Here is a 19,944-nt window from a genome sequence, read left to right as displayed (position 1 = left end):
CCTCAACTTTTACCACAAGAAAAGACAAACGGGAGACCAAGCAGTGCTGAACATCTGTTGTGTGTGTGTGTGTGTGTGTGTGTGTGTGTGTGTGTGTGTGTGTGTCGGGGCCTCATATCTCTCCCTCTGTGGCCCGCTAAACATGACTAGCTGCCATCTTGGCTCAGACACAAGGAGGTGGGGGGAGCAGCTCCTGGCTCCAAACAGGAGGACAAAATAAGGAACCAGCACATGTTCCACTGAATGTGAGTGAGTCAGGCTGAATCAACCCTGCAGGAGAACTACAGCACCGAGGGAGTGGGGGGACAAAGTGGAGGTAATGCAGGAGGTGAGAGCTCGGTGACCATGATGGAAGTTGGCCGACTCCAGAGCACATAAAGGAGAAAGGAGAAAGGAGAAAGGAGCAGAGCGGACGAGCCTGCACAGAAAAGACAGACCGCTTCTATATCCGGAGAGAAGTGTTGTAATAACGAGAAACAAGGAGGAGTCCACGGCAGGTGTTTATAGGGGGGGGGGGTCCTCCACCGAGTAACAAGTGACCCGGTGGAGAACTTCAGCCGCGGACACGATGTGATACCGCCGGTCCTTCACAGGAGGAAGGACTCGGGACCGGACCGGACCGGGACCGGCTGCTTCAGAGCCCACACACGGAACTGAAGGGAACATGCCAAAGTTGATTTCTGTGCCCACGAGCGGTCAGCACCGGGCGGTGGACCGGGCGGTGGACCGGGCGGTCAGCACCGGGCGGTCAGCACCGGGCGGTGGACCGGGCGGTGGTAGCTCGCTCCGGGGGGGGGGGGGTCGTACACAGCGATGAGAGCAGCTAGCTGCTAGCTGAACTTGTGTCCTCCACCGGGCCAACCTCCAGCGGCTAGCACGGCTAATTAGCCTCTCCGCGCTCCTCGCCTCGGACCGGACACCGAGCCGCTCCTCCTCCCGCTCCTCCTCCTCCCGCTCCTCCTCCTCCTCCTCCCGGGTCCGGTTCTATAAAACTCATATAATCGACTCAGAAGCAGCACACAAAGCACGGCGATGTTTTCTAACGCGTTTTAAACTGTTTGTTTGGAGGTGGACACTCCGGTGGACACCCCGGTGGACACCCCGGTGGACACTCCGGTCCCCGTCCCCCCCCAAACACGTATTCACCGCACATTCAGAGATTAAAGTGGTGCGGAGTGTTTGTGAGGTGACCGGGTCCCCCCGGTCCCCCGGTCCTCCTCCGTCCCCCGGTCCCCCCCCGTCCCCCGGTCTCCCCCCCTCTGACTCACCTCCGCTCGAGACACCTCGTGTCTCCACAAGCTCCGACACAATTAGCTAACACGGCTAACACGCACTCTTTAAAACTGAATGAAGTCAAGACTTGACGTTTTAATAAAGCCATGAAGTTGTGAGAGCAGCCGGCGGAGGACCAGAGGACCCGGCGGAGGACCAGAGGACCCGGCGGAGGACATTTCTTCTTCTTTACACTTTCCAACTAACGCGCGTCTGGAGCGCTGCAGCGGGTGGCCGAGCTAAACCTGCTATTGTTAGCATGTCGCTCACGGCGGCTCCGCGGACCTTCAATGACTTTCTGGTGAAATCAATCAAACAAACCAAACAAACCAAATCAATCCAACAAATCCAACAAATCCAACAAGCCGAGCAAACCGGCCCTCCGAGCCGTCGGGGAACAAGCCGCTCGGTGAATTCAGGAGTCCGACTGCGTTCAGAAAAGTGTGTCAAACTTCCTCTTCATGAACAAATGAGAGGTTGGACTTCGGAACCGGTTCCGATGGAACCTGCACATCCGCGCTGAAACCGACCGGCCAACATCATGAAAACGCGCTCACGGAGGACGTGGTGATCTTACCGGGAGCTCGGTCACTTCGGGCTGTGAAGCCGGTCCGGAGGCTCGTATCTCCGCTGGCTCCAAACACCGACGTCCTTTCACCTCCAAATATAAATAAACACGGAAAAAGTTCAACTTTCGCTCTTTTTCACGAGATATTTCTCCGGCGCGTCTCGCGTCCGCGACCTCTCCGACTAGTGCGCGTCGCTCTTCTGTCCTTTGTGTTAATTTCACTCAAATCGAGTTTAATCCGATCGATCCTCGCTGGTCGCGCTCCCGAGTCCTCCAGTCCTCCCCTCCAGACACTCGCTCACCTTCCTCGGCCGGGGGGGGCGCGCTCCCGAGGACCTCTCGTACAGACAAACAGGCGGCGTGCGCGGTCACTGACCCCGCCGTGCCCGTGTGACGCGCTCTGAGTTCCCATTTGGAGATGGAAAAAAACAAGCGCGTCGGTTGGACTGCGCTTTGCCGTTTTCAACTGTTTTTTGAACATTTGATACTTAAGAAAATGATTGTCAATTTAATTTGTCGTCGAAAATAACGTAAAACGGAGCAAACCGCCTCTTAAAAAAGCCAAATAAACCAGTCATTGTCCATGGAAAATGGTGAAGTGACATATTTGTTAACATTTATTTGGATGAACAAGTTTAAATTGTCTTATTGATTCATGTTATACGTAGATACGTGAATACATTTAGGTCAGTGTTTGATGTAATAGCTCTACTTATATCTTTATAGCCTTGATGCCTTTTGATTTGATGCCTTGGTTATTTTTAGCAGTCAATACATCCGTATCTCTCTGCTCTGTGTGAGTGATTGAAGTAAAAGCCAAACTAATGTGTCCGTGTACACGATCATCCATTGGATAACAGTTTATTACTGTGATCATTTGTCCTTAATGGTGTTATTACACCTTTACATTTTTCAAAAGTCTCCCCTGATATCATTCAGGAGCCTGAAGGACACTTCGATGCTACGATTGCGCAAATAGGATAAAAATTGAAGCCAAAATGAAAAAGAAACCACATCTGAATGTTCAGTGCTGATAATGACTGACATGAGTCGCTTGTCTGTCGTATAAAATCAGTTGTTGTTTTATCTGAACATGTCAAATCTTCAATTGTACTCTGTAAAGAATGAATCGGGATGCTCAACAACAATTACCGTTGTACTCACGTTCACTTTTTTATCCTCAGAAGTGTTGACTTACAGGGGAAAGTCCACATTAATGTCAGTTTCCAGGTGACGCGTGAAAAACTTAATGAATGAGGCGTTCAGTGTCTCCAGAGTGATCCCACAAGTCATAAATTGTTGTCCGAGAGACGTGACCGACCACGCTGGACATCGACCAATCACAGCTCGCATATTTTACCGCCTTGTGTGAATAAACAACGGCGTCCAAAACATTGTATACGATACCGACTGTCCGAAAAACCCTAAAAAAGATGGTTTAGTCTGTCTTTCACTGTCTGTGTGTCTTTGTCAGGACTTTTTCAGGCGACTCAGATGCAGCCTTGGTTGTCGTCAACAATGAAACGATCAACTGTCGTGCCAAATGCTCATTTCCGGCCCTGATGATGATGTCCAATATTAGTTTGTCTGAAGTTTTGTATTGTAAAATTAAGGCAGACTTGAGGTTATAATCTTGAAGGTTTTTGTTTTTGTTTTCGTCGTGTGATGAATGTATGTTGACAGAGACAAAGTCAAAGTAAGACAAAGTCCACAGTCTGTGATGTCCTTTAAATGTGGCTGAAGCAGGGGTGAAAAATTATGAAGTGTGTTCAGCTGCAATACCAGCGAGTGCCACTAGAGGTCGGCTCCAAAAAGCCTCTGGCTCCATAGACTCCCATTCAACTTCTCTCATCAAATCCAAAGTGAATAAAATGTGTCCATCAGTTATCTCGGTGTTGTTAGCTAAAGTCACTCCTTCTTATTAGTTTTCTGGAGGTCCATCTGAAAATAATCCCTCATTCATTAGAAAAGAAGATTCAAGAAGACCTGTTTTTGGGGGCGTGTCTGTTTGATTGACAGGCCTGTGGTGCAGTCAGGTTACAGCTATCGATGGGCGGGACGTAGTATCGCCAGGTTTCCAATCAGATCGGTCAGATCCACCGCTGGCTCCTCCCCCAGCTCATCCAAATATGGTCACTTCCTGCTCCAAACCGCTCCGAACTAACAAGATGGTGACGGACAGAATCTGAACTGGAGGATTCATAACGTTCACAAACCAACGATGACGTCACTGATGGATGCCACTAGTTCAAGACGCAAAGATGTGACACCAACCCGCTGCCCTCTTGTGGACCTGTGCGTGTATTACACGCTTTGCCGTGATACTGGGTTCACCCAGCAGGGGTTGCTCTGTCTAATTTAACAGGGTCGCTCTTCAACTAACTTTTTAACAGTCAACTAATGTCACAGAAGCAGCATTGATTGGAATCTAAAAACAGCTGCAATTACTGCTGATCACCACACGTGTCACCAAAGAGCACAGAGATCTTCAAAGTTGGTCATTTAAAAAGATTCCTGGGAATAATATTTTTCTTGTTTCAATCCATTACATTACATATCTGATAATAGGAATTTTAAAGTGACAACCACGAGGGGTTATGAAGCCACCCAGTATCACAACAAAATGTGAAATAGCCACACTTTTGCCTGTCTAGGCGTGACAGTTACACGTTTTCTGTAGAGGACGAAAACGAATGGCAGTCTGTGACTAATGCCACTATGCCCCCCGCCCCCACCCCTCCTCCTAAAACTGTCCTTTATTGCATCTGTTGTGGGACCTTGGTCACATGATCCCACGTCACATGGCATTTACGTGAGTGTACATTTCACACTTTAAAAATGTGTACCTGTCACGCCTAGACAGGCCAAAGCGTGTCTATTTCACGCTTTGCTATTGCTTCCATATTTTACACAACACTGTAGGAGATTAGAATAACACAATAAAGAAGGACATAAACTAACCACACCGGATGAAGTGCAGCAGACACACTGCACCACCCTGTTTGAATTACACGGTGAACATTATTTGATCACTTTGGGCCGATCTAAAATGATGAAGCCTATTGCAGGAACATGAGGGACCAGCAGTAATGCCATGCCCCTGACACAACCTGTAATTTGCTTATCATAACAATCTGGCCCTCATGAGAGAAACTTAAACACACACACACACACACACACACACACACACACACACACACACACACACACACACACACACACACACACACACACACACACACACACACACACACACACACACACACACACACACACACACTATCTCCCCCTCCTGGAGAGGCACTTTCCGTCCTAACTCTTCTATCTCTGTCTACTTTCTGACTTCCTCCTCTCTGCTGCAGAGCTGCACATTTCCCATCAACTCCTTCACCATTAAAACAGGACTGAACGGTGTGTAAGTTGTATTCAGAGTTAAAACCAGACTCTGCTCACTAGAAAGGACATCACGCATTCATGTGCCTGTATTTTGTCTCCCATTCATTATAAATGATGCACATTTTGCTCTCTGCTGGCTGATTTACAGAGATGTTTGAACATCCCCCCCACCTCCCCCCTCTCAGCCAGCCCATGGTTTCAGCTCATTTCAGTATGTTATGAAAATCAACATGCAGAGACTTGAACGCCGGTTGAGTTTTCCATCCCTGTGAACATGATGTCTGCTTTTGGTTCAGTCGAAGTTGTGCTGTCATGGTGGGATTATGAAGTTGAATGTGCGGATATGAAAAGTGTAGACAGCGTTACCAAAAGCTTTACCTGCCTGTCGGTAGCTTTACCGGCATATTTGAACTGCCGTGGTGTCTCCGCCTGACATGCTGCACATTCTGCCTGTTTGCTCGCATGGTGGAGCGGCTGCATGCTTTTCACTGCTTTTGAATATGCAGGGGACAGCTGCAGAATTTGAAGGTGTATTTTTCGTCCGTTAATTGCGTTTTTTCCCAGCAGCCCTCTCCTGTGTGTCAGTATCAACTAACACGGACCTCACACCACTCAGCTGTGTGCAGAAATAAAACATTTACAGGAAACTGCCTCTCACTAAATAGCCTCATAATGATTCTGGGTCGCGACTTGTCAAACATTTGACCGGTGTTGTTGGCTGTGGTCATATTTCCTTCTCGTACTCAATAATGGAAGTACTTTATTTACTGGAGTACTTCCATTTTATTCTTCTATTCCGCCATATTTCAGAGGGCATATCAGGCTTCACCGCATTTATCTGACTGCTCGTTTACAGATTCAGGTTTTACGTACAAAACACGAGTTCTGCTTAAAATATGAAGCTTGAGCTAACAAACAATGTATGATGTAGTTGAAAGCAGCGGTGTACAAAGTAGGTGTAAGCTTATACAGTAAATATCAGATATTTTATCAAAAAATAACTGATAAAAGTTAGTCAGAATATTACTTAATATCTGATATTTACTCTTCTTAAGTATTAAAAGTAACTGTTTAATATTAAATGTGTTCAAATATCAAAAGTGAAAGTAAACTATTATCAAAAAAGACGTGGTCAGGATTTTGACAATTACAAAGTTTATGCTTTTAAAACCTCACTAACATTCACTGAGTCAATGTGAAAATGAGGATGAATGTTGTTCAGTTGTCATGATGTCGACCTGCTCACCGTCCGTCTGTCACCAGGCTTTCAAATTTCTTCATATTTGATTTTGTAGTAACAAAGAATTAAGTGAAATAAATAAAAACTCGAGTAAAGTGCAGCTACAACTAAAGAAAATACTGGTATTGTAACAAAATATTATTACACCACTGGTTAAATTAAACCGAATTAATAATGCGTTAATGTTATTTCATTAATAATAATCAGCCCTAAAAGGAGCATATACTGCACATAAATGAGTAATTACATCATTGTCGTTACGCTGCTTTGACTTCTTTTCATCATTAATTTGTTTTCTGACTATTTTTCCACCACTGTTGGAGTGACATCATTTCATAACCGGCCTCCAGCCGTGGGCTAATCATTCAAGATAACAGTCTCTGGAGCTGAGTACCATACAGGTGGCTTAAAAAAAAAGATCAAATAAAGAGTTTTAGTCCATTATAATAGTTGACTTACAGTCACATGAATGCGCAACGCTGTATTAGTTACAAACCTCTGTGCTAAAATGTTAATGTCTGTCCCAGAACATTATTACATCATTACCTGATAAATGATGGTTGTTATGAAGCAGAAATGAGGAGGAACACCTGCAGGAAAACAAAACTGCAGTCAAACCAGCAGCTCTGCAGAAGCTGTGAGAAGAGTGGCTTCATTTCTGGAGACAAAAGTCAAAAACGAACCGGAGCTCATGTGGTTGTGAAGATGATGCAGCTCAGTATAATAATAATAATAATAATAATAATAATAATAATAATAATAATAATAATAATAATAATAATAATAACAATGTAGCTACATTATATTAATATTATACTGAGCTCAGTATATTGTGGACGGGACATCACTTGGTCACCTTGCTGGTCTTCTGGTCATTTTTCTGACTATGCTCCGTTTAACATCTGTGCACTGTTTTGAAAGGATTTCTCATGGTGTCTGTCAGTGGTGGAAAAAGGATTCAGAATCTTTACTTAAACACCGAAACTACCAATACAGCAACGTAAAACACACTCCATAACAAGTGAAACATAAACACTGATCCACAAATCGATTTTCAGGGTTTGGACTTTTTCCTCCAATCAGATCATTTCAACATTTATTGAAATAAAACCAGAGAAATTTGGATGAAAAATAAAAACATTTTATGGAGAAGTTATTAACAGGAGATCTGAGCTGCGATCCCGGCTGCACATTGGATGTTGTAAGACTTCAAAAGCCAAAAAGGTAGGAAACCACTGGTTTAATTACTTGTATTTATTTATTTATCATTGAATCAAGTGTTGTATATTTTAAAAGCTTTTATCTCCTCAATTCCCTCTGAAATGTAGACTGACAGTATAAGATAACATCAAATGGAAATACTCTAGTACCCCAGGATATTTACTCCTGAAGAAATAAATAGTTTGAGCCAATGAAAATATCATTTGAGATAATGAATGGCAGCAATTTCAGATCATTCTTTGCCAGCTTCATTTCGCTGTAGTGATTGTAACCGTATAAAATGTTTTGAATCCAGCAGGCCGACCTACAAAAAAACAGCCTACAGATTTGCTCAGAATAGAGTTCGATCCAAATCTGACTTGTTCTGTTTTTTCTTAACATAAAAACATGTTATACAACAGTGAGTAACTTTGAGATGGAAACAGCTTGATATTTTCACAGGAACTACAACACGCGCAGTAAAAAGTTGAACAAGAAACAACTACTAGTGAAAGTCCTGCATTCAAAGTCGTCCTCAAGTAGGAGCTTGGAAGTATTATCAGCTAAATTTATTTAAAGTATCAAAAGTAAAATGACTCCTTGTGCAGTGAAATGTTCTCCATCAGTGTTTTACTATTACACGTGATGTTTTTAGATCACTGCTGCACGGTTGTATGTTTTTACTGCTGTAGATGTTTGAGGATGTGCTGATTTCAACTACTTTCTATACTGTTTAGTAGTTTCATCTACAGCAACGCATCATATCCTGTAAGATCGTCGTCGTGTGTTTGCAACGTCGCAGCTCTAAAAAGTCAACAAGCTCAGAAAAACAGCCCCGTCTCATCTCGGTGACATTTTCCAGTTAATCCAGGAGGGTTTGCATCAAGTTTATTTACCTCAAGAAGTCTGAGAATTTTCTCAGCCCATAAAAAAATACGTATTCCTGCAGTTTATCAGAAACATTTGGAAACATGGACGACATGGTCCTCAGTGGGACGGGGTGGAACGGGTGGAGAACATCGAAAAGTACTGATGGAGTACAATTTACCTGAAGTGGCATAAAAATGGAAATACTCGAGTATCGTACAACTACCTTGAATTTTCACTAAAGTACAGTACTTGAGTAAATGTACTTAGTTACATTCTCCCACTCCAGGAGAATTCACAGGATTAGTTGAGGTTCAGCATCCTTAAGTTTAATATTTAAATGATTCTATTCACAGATTAATTAAATAAACCCGTTTATTAGCTCAAATTGACAAGAAAGTTGATGAAGGACACTTGTTTTGTACAAACAGCGTGCAGCTAGCCGTTGTACGTAGACTATAGTTATTTATAATCAGCCACTTAAAAAGGCCTACATTTAAGGTTTTATATTTAATATAATAAAATATCTGTTCCACAGTTTGGGTAAGAGCCATGAAGGTTTTATAGTCACTGTTTCTTGTCTGTGTAAAGCACATGAAGCACCTGAACTCAGCACAGTGACACCGAAACACAAAACAGGTCACGTGTATATTTTACTGGACTGAAGTCCAATATAAACCTCAAATATGATACACAGGGAAGTCGTGAGAGCTCGTCATAGTCAATAAACAAACACTGCTGATTGTTTCATGATTCAAATACATGTTTAGGGACTTAAAGGGTCATTTCCCAAAAGCAGCATTTTCCCTGCAGGTGTGTAGAAAGCTGCTCGGTGGATCATTAACAGCAATGGCGTCACAAACTTGTGTACGTTTTCTACATGCTGCGAATGCCAGATGAAATTCTCCTGTGTGGGCCAGACATTTTGACATTAAACACACATCTGTAATTAATAATATTAATCGTGACTGACCTTCATTTTTATGTTCTGGCTCGCTGCCGTGACATAAAATGAACACTTAAATGGTCCAGAGATGCCGTTATTTGCCTTTAATCTTCAATTCACGAGTCCCAGTAAACCGTGACAGCGAGTCACCGTGTAAAATATGTACAGATAAACACCAGACGGCTGAGACGGAGGCAGATAAATGGAATTCAGGCATCCTTCAGTTTATTATTTACACCCGCCGATGTTGCTGTGAAGAAGGCCGTGTGGATCGGAGACATCAAGAGAGACCGAGACCTCCGAATGAAACCACAACTAAACCACTGGAGACGAGAGGAGGCCGAAAACACAATGTTGTTTTCACGAAGATGTATTCCGGGATGCTTTAACTTGTTCTTTAAAGAGGTTGCTTTGTGACCCGAACACACAAAGTCTGAACGATGGAAAGAGTCTCATGACCGCTGCTGTAGTCGAGCAGCTACACGGAGCCTCGTTAGACTCCCTTTAATTAAAGCCTTTAATAACAGGAAACTTACTGGGAACTGAAACAAACAGGAGACGTTTATCCATCAAGTCTGATACTGTGATTCTTTGTTTTGGTGCATTTTTAACAAAACAGTTTCTGGTCCATAATCTCTGCAGGCTTTCAGCCTTATTTTGCAAAAAAACATTCATGATCCCAGATGATGAATCCGGCTGACTTCGGCGAGCCTCTAACTTCACAAGTGTGCAGATGTGCGTGTTCCCCTCAAGATGAAGTCTGGTGATTCTTTAATATTGTTTTATGGTACGTACCTGCAAAAGGTTTTGGACTGACCAAGTTATGAGCTCTAAAATGTATGTGATGTTGTCACCCTCCAACATGTCGGCCTCTCTGCTCATAACCTTTGTGGGATGTTCCTGCTGGTGTAGAAGTTTCATGTGAAGCTGGTGTACCTACGCTGAACATGCAAACCTACCCTGACTACATAGGAGTTTAGAAAATGTTTCATTCATTAAGCGGTCTCTCAGTCTGACCGACCTTCATCAGGGAATACGATCTGCATGACGGCTGAAGGTCGAACGGCACACATCCAAGAGTCGGTCCCTGCTCGACTTAAAGGGTCAATCCGACACAGTGAAAGCACATAATGACTGAAACCCTGATGGAGGGAGGAAACCCGGCCTGCAGCCACAAATGCAACACAGAAAATACAAGGTTGTTGTTGGGTTTTTTTTCAAACACTGTATTTTTTCCATCTTCACATAACCATCAAAATGACATGTTTAGAGTTTAGAATGTTTTATTATAGTTTATTGTGATAGCATTTTAATTTTTTCTTTTTTTTAGGTTTTATTTTTTCCAAAGAACAAACACAGCAAATAACGTTGAGAGGGGGGAGGAGAGGCGGGAGGAGGAGGGGGGAGGGGGAGGAGGAGCGAGAGAGGAGGGCCACATAGATAAGATAGATAGATCAATCCGTACATAAGATAGGTGGGTAGATGCGGCAGGTTGGCGTGATCCTCCCCCTGTTACCCCTCTGGATCCCCACACACACACACACACACACACACACACACACACACGCACACACACACACACACACACACACACACACACACACACACACACACACACACACACACACACACACACACACACACACACACACACACACACACACACACACACGCACACACACACACACACACACACACACACGCACACACGCACACACGCACACGCACAGCAACACAACATGTTGCTTTACAAATAATCATCATCTGAATGAGAAGAATAACTGACTGAATATATCGGAATTAGAAAATAAAAACCAGAGAAGATGATGTTGCCGAGGGAAACGGAGAAACCCGAAACAGTTCTACGGTTCACCTGGAGAGAAAACAAGGCTCAGTCATGGACCAGAGCACATGTATATACTCTGTGTGTGTGTGTGTGTGTGTGTGTGTGTGTGTGTGTGTGTGTGTGTGTGTGTGTGTGTGTGTGTGTGTGTGTGGAGGGGACGGGAAGAAAAGATTCATTTCAAATGCTCCAATTCATACAGAAAATTGAAAGGAGGCCTCGACATCATGTCCCTAAATGTGCATCTATGCATGTGATGCATCGTCGACTAGCTAGCTAGTGGTGAAATGTCTATCTGCAGCTGTCCAGATAGCTCAGGGGGCGGAGTTAAGGCAGACAGCTGATTTCAGGTCAGATTTCTGGGGCTTAGTTTATTTCCCTATTTTTTTCTTCTTCTTCTGACAAACACAGGTAAACACAATAATTTTGGCATTAAAAAATAGCTATTGTTAGCGCACAGTCTGAGAGACTGTGGGGAGGGGGGAGGGCGGAGTGAAAATGATAAGTAACCGAAGCAGTAAAATATGATCATAAGTAAAATGGTGCCTATTACATCGGGGATCTGGAAGCAAAAATAAACCGGTTGCAGCAGTCATCGATTAAGCTCGAAACAGAAGACGGTAGAAACCTGCCAGCTGATTCAGGCTGGAGATCTCAGCCCGCTCACAACACACATTTTGACATGTTCAGTTGGAGTCTGTTCTCCACCAGGGACTCTGCTCCGTCCTGTTAACGGCCCGTTATCATTCATACTTGTCGTTTAAAGGAAAGGGCACCACCGGCCCCCACCAAGCCCGGCGGCTCGGCACCTTCGGCTTTAAACCGGAGTCGTTCGTTACGAATGTTGAAAAGCCGTTTGTCTCTGTTCCTGCCCCTAGTGGATCAAAACAGCAACACGCCAAGCTTCACCTTAAACAGCCAGAAAAGCTACAGAAACCTAAAGAGCCATATATACACAGAAATGCGCCCGATAAATACAGTTAAAAAAAAAAAAAGTCTCAATTTCTAATCTAGTTTCCGCTTTTTACGTCTGAACTTCATAATGTCGGCCGCTGCTCTGAACATCCCTCAACGTTTCAGCTTCCCTGCAACAGTTTGGTCTTTATTCTCCCGCAGGTCAATTTTAAAACACTTTTTTAAGCCACAACCAGTTTTTAGTGTTCATTAAATACAAATCATCTGCAAGTCAACAAAAAAATAAGTGTACAAAGACCGAGAGAAGAAAACAACAAGGAGAACATGATTTGCACTTTGTTTCTTTTTTTTGTTTGTTTTATGGACAGAAGATACAGAGCGACTTGAACGCCTCACACTGACTGGAATATGTGTATCGTCCCGAAACACACAGGCACAGCATGAAGCCTGACTCAGCATGTACAAACATGTCCTGCTATCACCGTTGTCTTTAAAAACATGTAGATGTGTTATAGACACAACACAGCGCCGCGTTTACTCACTACAGTCAGCTGTTAAAGAGGGTTCAGTTTCTACCTCCAGAACAAAGTCAACCTACCGGAGGAACATCACGTCGTGTCCCAACATCGTCTACATGAACTCAGGACAAATCAAACCGCTGGAATAAAACTGCAAACAACTCTGGAAGGCTGTTTTTAAATGAAACGCTTAAAATCTGTTGATCTAACAAAACAAGGTGTGAATTAGGTGATGAGTGACTCTGCAGGTGAAGCTGACTCTGTCCTCGTAAGACAGGAGGAGGTCAGGTGGACTTGTGGGGACGCAGCCCGGAGACTGATGGGGGGGACACATGGGGGATGGATGGATGGATGGAAGGAAGGAAGGACAGAAGAGAGACAGAGAGGGAGGTTAACAAACTGTTACTGAGCCTGGACAGTTCTGAAGAAACGCAGGGGAGGAGGAGGAGGAGGAGGAGGAGGAGGAGGAGGAGGATGGGTCAGGACTGGAGGAGGGGGGGTTTGGGTCTTCAGCAGCAGCCCCCTCCAGCCTGGTGGCCTCCCTGGCTACTGGACAGCGTGGAGTTGGTGGTAGGATGCTGGGGTCCAATCTTAATACCGTTAGCCTGTAGAGACAGAGACAGACAAAGACAGAGACAGAGAGAGAGAGACAGAGAGAGACACAAACGTGAATCAAAGATTGAACTGGAGAATTCAATAAAAAGCCTGAAAGTCTTCATTAAAATGTTTGGACAAAGTTATTTTACTGTAATTTTTAACTGAAAACTTTGCAAATTATATCGCAATTTTTGAGGAAATCTGCTGTAAAATCAATTTTTTTTTATCACAACAATCACAAAGAAACTCCACAAAATCCTGAAGGGACTGAATATTCAAATCTTTTGAGGTCCCTTGTTTTGAAAACACTCGACGACTGAAACATCCTGAACTGAGTTTTGTGCACCGTTGGATTTCTACAGACGATTTCATTTCCTTCTTTTTTAAACTCAACCCACTTTGTCTGTTTCCAAATATCTCACAAGCAGAGAGAAGTTTCCAGAACATACTGGAATCTTAGCAATGTTATATCTTCATTAAAATCGGACAAAACAAGTGAAACCCAGATTTGAATGGCTCCTTTTTTAAGCACTCAAACACAATGCAGGCAGAAGTTATTACCAACACATGCAGCATTTCACTTTATGACTATGACTGTAGGACTCTACAGAAAGACTGGTTTGGTGAAAGAACCCAGGAAGTGTGGGGCGACGTGGTGCTGGACCTGGTGCTGGACCTGGTGCTGGACCTGGACTCAGTTCTGACAGAACAAGGATTTCACAGAGGATTCACCTGCGGGGACGTAGTGAACACGCTGGTCACCCCTGCTGTGAACATGTGACCCGGGAGGAGGGGTAGGGGGGTGTGCGCACGAGGAGATCACAGACTGTTTCTAAAAGTGTTCGTAGTTTCCAGGTCTGTAAAATGGTTCTGATCCAGAAGTGTCTTCAGCTGCAATACCAGCGAGTGCCACTAGAGGTCGGCTCCAAAAAGCCTCCGGCTCCATAGACTCCCATTCAACTTCTCTCATCAAATCCAAAGTGAATAAAATGTGTCCATCAGTTATCTCGGTGTTGTTAGCTAAAGTCACTCCTTCTTCTTAGTTTTCTGGAGGTCCATCTGAAAATAATCCCTCATTCATTAGAAAAGAAGATTCAAGAAGACCTGTTTTTGGGGGCGTGTCTGTTTGATTGACAGGCCTGTGGTGCAGTCAGGTTACAGCTATCGGTGGGCGGGACGTAGTATTGTCAGGTTTCCAGTCAGATCCACCTCTGGCTCCTCCCCCAGCTCGTCCAAATATGGTCACTTCCTGCTCCAAACCGCTCTGAACTATCAAAGATGGTGACGGACAGAATCTGAACTGGAGGATTCATAACCATAACGTTCACAAACAGGTGACGTCACTGCTGGTTGCCATGGGGACGTGTTCTGATGACAGGGGTGAACAGACACACTTAAAGCTGCGTCTTTTCTAATTTACCTTACAGGTAACAACCTTACAGGTTGTTAGTTTCATGTTATGATGCGTTCATGTCCCACATTAATTTCCTCTTACTCACGGAGCTTCCTGTAGAAACTACTTCACAAAGACCGGTGGATGAACCTCTCAGTACCAGAACCAGCACCAGAACTCAGGTCATAACATGAAGCACACACAGTCTGCTCTGTGGTCTGCACTATTCCTGGATAATGACTTTACACGCTGTTTGTTCTCTGATGTCATTTCTGTGATAAACTCAATAAAACTCAGAGTGCATTAACCATGACAACAACAAAAAAATCTAATTATAGCGCTGGCCAAAAAAAAAAGTGTAATTATAATGGCAGACCAAATAAAAGCACTCCAGAGTGACAGTGTGTTATTGCCTTCATGGCGAGATGAACACTGCACGGCGCCTGCAGGGGATCCTATTAGATCACATCACCGAGGCAGCAACAGGTGCTGCTGCGCTGCACAAAGGCAAAGGAAACACCGCCGCACTCAAGGACAGCGGGAGGAAGAGGAGAAGCGAAGTGATGGAGGAGGGAGGGAGGGAGAGAGGGAGACACTTTCATCTCCACTGTACTGCTCACTTTCCCTCTGTGTTTCATCAGCTCTGTATATATTTATCCCTCTGACTCTCAGCGTAACTCCCCCTCCTACTCTCGTGCCTCTGGGAAACACTGTATGCCTTTAAATCACATTTATTGAGCTGAGGCCATGTGTGAGTGTTTTCTCATAGTGGCTGCCAACATTTGTGGTGGGGCTTCCCTCTCTCTCTCCCAGCCAGTCAGCTGATGTGGTTTGGCCGGCCTGCCTTGCTCCGACTTACTGTTACTCATAACAAAAACAGTGCGAGGCCGGCCGGCCGGTGCCAGTCCTGTCTGCCGCTGCCGGGCTGGATCTGCTCCGCAGCAGATGTGGACCCAGACGGGATTAACACTCGGATCTGTTTAGAAACTAAGCTAGCTGTCTGCACACGCACACGCGTGTTTGTTGGTACGTACAGGCCTAATTTGTGGGACGTGATGCGATTTATGATTTATGACAGACTGAGAAAATGACCATCTGGATGAGTGGAGAGGAACTTCACACTCAGTGATTCAGACAGGTTTGGTGTCTGATTCTGACAGCCAATCAGAGCGCCCGACACCACGCCCCTTTCTGAGGGGGGAAACCATTAAGGCAGCATCGTGGGAAGCTCAGACTTTTCCTCCAAACTTCTGGTTTAAACTAACCGGTTTAAATAATAGCGTCATGCTGAAGAGCATCTCGGCTTTGTTTACTCTCAGGTCCTAAAGGAGATCCTGATCGAAGGCTCTATGGCACCGCTCTACAGGAGGGAAGACCAAATGAAACTCTTATATATCCAGTGTGTTCTACTGCAGGCAGAGTGGACATATAAAACCTGACAGGTGCTTTTGGGTCATTTAGAAAACTCCTGAACTCTTTAAGGAGGCGGAGATGTGCGGATGCGCCGGTCTGATCTATTTCTTCTTCTGGCTACTTTCAGGAAACACTGCAACACTGGGCAGCTACATGTTATCAGGGGTCCTCACACAAGACAGAAATCTGAATGGATGTTCATGGATCAATATGAAAAGTGGAGCGTTAACTGCTCTTCTTAAAGCTACAGCAGCTCCTGTGAAAATGATGTTTGAACCTGTGATTCTCTAAAGTTGAGCAGAAGTGAATTGACCAGCGACACAGCCAGGACGGTGTGTGTGTGTGATTCCCTCGTGAGGATGTGTTGCAGATGTGCGTCAACGTTCTGCATGAAAACATGTTGTCAGACAGGGGCGGTGATGACATGTAGAATACATCTGTGGACCCTCCAGGACACATGAAGCTATGCAACACTGATGTGGACACGCTTGACCTACCTTTCTGGATTTAACAGTTTGAAAGTAGCCCAACTCGCTGACAGGACGGGTTTCTGGCTTTTCCTGCCTGGATAGCTTTCTCACTAAGAAGATAACAATCTAACTGACTGGCTGCACAGGCAGCTTACTGGCTGACTGAGTGTTTGTTTTCTTGCCGAATGACTGAGACCTTGTGGGATGTGAGGAATTTATGAGCTGGCAAGATGCTGAGAGAGAGAGAGAGAGAGAGAGAGAGAGAGAGAGAGAGAGAGAGAGAGAGAGAGAGAGAGAGAGAGAAGGAGCAAAGGAGTGCCAGTGGAAACTAGAGCAGAGGAGAGGAGGAAAGCAGGAGTTTTGCTTGGCTGGAGTCAAAGGAGGCAGAGAGGAGGTTTTTTTTTCCCGTCTTTTAGAGGCTAGAGGGAGCGTGGCAAACCACACACACTGCTGGGAAACCACACAGAGGGAGGGGGGTGGGGGGGGACAAAGACTGGAAGAGAGGAGGAGACAGCCTGAAGTCTCACCTCGTTGTTGATATCAAACACTCCCTCCTGGATCTTCTCGTAGATCTCCTTGGCTGTGTTGATGAAGGCCTGAGAGAAACAGGAAGTGGGAGACAGAGGAGAGGACGTTGATATTTGTGTGCTGACTCTTATGAAAATGTTGTTTATGAAGAAGCCCCACATCATTTGGATGCAAAACAAATTCACTGGAGGTTTTTGAGCAGCACAATCGGGCTTTGACTCTGTGACGACTGCTTCAGATTCCTGTCGAGACCCGAGACGGAAATCAGCTCACAGAAGACTCAAATCAGTGTGAACTACTACTTCCTATTTTTTTCTTTGTCACTATGAGGACCAACAGTGTCAACTCAGTTGTTAATTATTCCAGAAGTGTGTCAGTAGCTGGTGAGAAACTCACGTTATATACGTTGTATATTGAAGCGTTGGCTGCTGCACAGCGAAGCATTCAGTCAGTGGAAAACTACCGTCTACAATAAACAAACATCAGCGTCATGAGAAAGTCTGTGTATGAATTTGTCAGCCTTTTTAATAGCGTCTGTAAGGAAGGGAGTGCTGAGGCGTCCCAGCAGCACTTGAACACATCATACTTAATATAAGGCCACAAATGATCAAATAACTTGGGGACAGAAATGAAAACTGAACCACGTCGTTCACTGTGATCCTGAAGGAAACAAACGGATGGCTGCAGAATGTAAATAATACGTAAACAAAGGAAGAGACTAAAGAAAGTGCCAGAAAGCATGAAACAAACTTTGTGTCGCGCAGTGCTCACTGGAAGAAATGCTAACTGCATGACATGCTAATGAAGATAACATTTTAAATGAAGCCAAAACATCACAGCTTTTAAATGAATAGCTGATCCCAGGTCTGTACTTGAAGTACACACAATCCTCTCATCTCACTCATAAAAACAAAGCAGATGTCAGTTTTGTCCAATAATAAGAATAATAAGAATTCAGAGTGAAACATTTCACAGACCTGTCTGGTAGACAAACTATCAAACAACGACAGTGTTTCTACATTATGTCACAACTAGTTTGGTTTTTCTGTCCTGAAATATGTTGTAACAAATACACCGATAGCAATATATCACTTATGAGGCCGATTTATGAGTGCGCTGTGATCAGGTGGAGCGAGATCTCCAACACCTCATGTATTAATATGCACCATCTAAAGATAAAGACTAATTTATGAATGAGTTTTATTCGTTGGAAAACAATCTCTCAGTTGTTGTGACGCTGTAAATTCAATTCTATTAAGTAAAGCAAGACGGACTTTCGCTAAATCTGCCTCCAATAAAAACTGTCCGTCCGGCCGTGATGTCACAGGGTTTATTTTGAATGACACAAAGCTCCAAACCCGAGGACCCCTTTATTACTATTGTAGATATCAGATTGAATCAATCCCTCAGTCCTCCAGCACTGCCAGGGCATCACTTTGATAATCAATTAATAGCTCATTACTAGGAAAAATTTGAAAAAACCTCACTGATATCAGCTCCTCACGTGAATATTTCAGTTTGTCATTTTTATGTGATTGTAAATTAAAACTTGAAATGGTCAGATAAAAAAAAAAAAAGGCCAGTATGTTAACTTGGACTTCAGAGAATGATGGTTTTATACACAAAACCATCAAATCAATGAATAAAAAAAACAAACAGTCATTCATATGTCTGATAATGAAAATCATCATTTATATTATTTTACCTGATGTTTCTGTACGTTAATCACTAAATCAACTAGTTCATTAAATGTGTCAAACTAATATAAACTAAAGTAATGAGGCTCAAATTGTTTCTAATACATATTCAGTTATGAAGTAATGTAGACAGAAACAGTGAACCTCTGATGAGCTGTGGAAGATGTTCTCATAATGCTGCTGTGTTGGGACTCCAGACGAACACGATTCTTCTGTTAGAGGTTTTGGTGATACGACTGAAGATCTTGTTAGAAGATGAGGTTGAGTTGAGATTTTGAGGGGATGAGCAGTAAGATCTGAGCAGAACACACACACACACACACACACACACACACACACACACACACACACACACACACACACACACACACACACACACACACACACACACACACACACACACACACAGCTCACTGACAGAAGTGCCAGGATCAAAGGTGATTGAATAAAGTGGAATTAAGCCCCCTGAGCGACGAGCCGGTGACGACGGTATCGATGCGTCCGTCTCCAGGGACGGTGTCTCCGTGTTTGTGTCTCCGGGGTCTAAACTGTAGAGCAACCGGGATAAACCAGAGATCTGACAGCAGCTCAGATCAAACACAGCCTACGGGCTCATTTCACTCCGCACACAGAAGTAGCAGCATCTAACACCAAAAATAAGCTTGGTCAGGTCCTAAGACAGCGCTGATGAACTGAGAATGTGCTGAACTTCCACCTGACACCCTGTCGGAAATAGAGCGAGGAGCCCGAGGGTGCTCTCTGGTGTACTCTGTCCTGATCACTCCTGTCCTCCTTCCTGCCTTCAAGACGCACCGTCGTTCCTTCACATCTTCCTACTCTCCTCTCTTGACTTTTGCAAGTTCAGATAACGTGACACGTGAAGAGACGACGGCGCACCGAGGAGATGAACAAGATAGAGAGGAGGAGAAGCAGAGGAGAGGGACAGAAAGATAATGGAAACCGACGGGAAATAAAAAAGTACAGAGGGAAACAGCAGAGAAGAAGAAAGCAAAATAGAAAGAGTGAGTTCTGGATCTCTGTGAAGGAAGATTGGAGGATAGAAGGGACGATGAAAAGACGC

At 44.2% G+C, this 19,944-nt stretch overlaps 2 protein-coding genes across 2 annotated transcripts in view; both read right to left on the bottom strand.

Annotated features, from left to right (window-relative positions):
• chd7 (chromodomain helicase DNA binding protein 7) overlaps nucleotides 1-2,151 on the bottom strand; it is a 78,671-nt gene extending 76,520 nt beyond the window's left edge. Inside the window, exon 1 of the mRNA XM_069715896.1 lies at nucleotides 1,850-2,151. The gene's annotated coding sequence lies outside the window, so the exon portion shown is untranslated. The remainder of the gene's footprint in view (nucleotides 1-1,849) is intronic.
• An 8,603-nt stretch (nucleotides 2,152-10,754) lies between these two features.
• rab2a (RAB2A, member RAS oncogene family) overlaps nucleotides 10,755-19,944 on the bottom strand; it is a 28,250-nt gene continuing 19,060 nt past the window's right edge. Inside the window, exons 7-8 of the mRNA XM_069715833.1 lie at nucleotides 17,166-17,234; nucleotides 10,755-13,370 (exon numbers count right to left, since the gene is read on the bottom strand). Of these exons, the coding sequence (XP_069571934.1) occupies nucleotides 13,275-13,370; nucleotides 17,166-17,234 (165 nt within the window). The 3' untranslated portion in view covers nucleotides 10,755-13,274. The remainder of the gene's footprint in view (nucleotides 13,371-17,165; nucleotides 17,235-19,944) is intronic.

This window comes from Brachyistius frenatus, unplaced genomic scaffold, assembly GCF_029030835.1.
Source record: "Brachyistius frenatus isolate BFR_SWC_R1_liver_20210118 unplaced genomic scaffold, ASM2903083v1 Contig_149, whole genome shotgun sequence".
NCBI lineage: Eukaryota > Metazoa > Chordata > Actinopteri > Embiotocidae > Brachyistius > Brachyistius frenatus.
The sequence above is the reverse complement of the archived record's forward strand: the minus strand, read 5'-3'. Positions and strand labels throughout refer to the sequence as shown.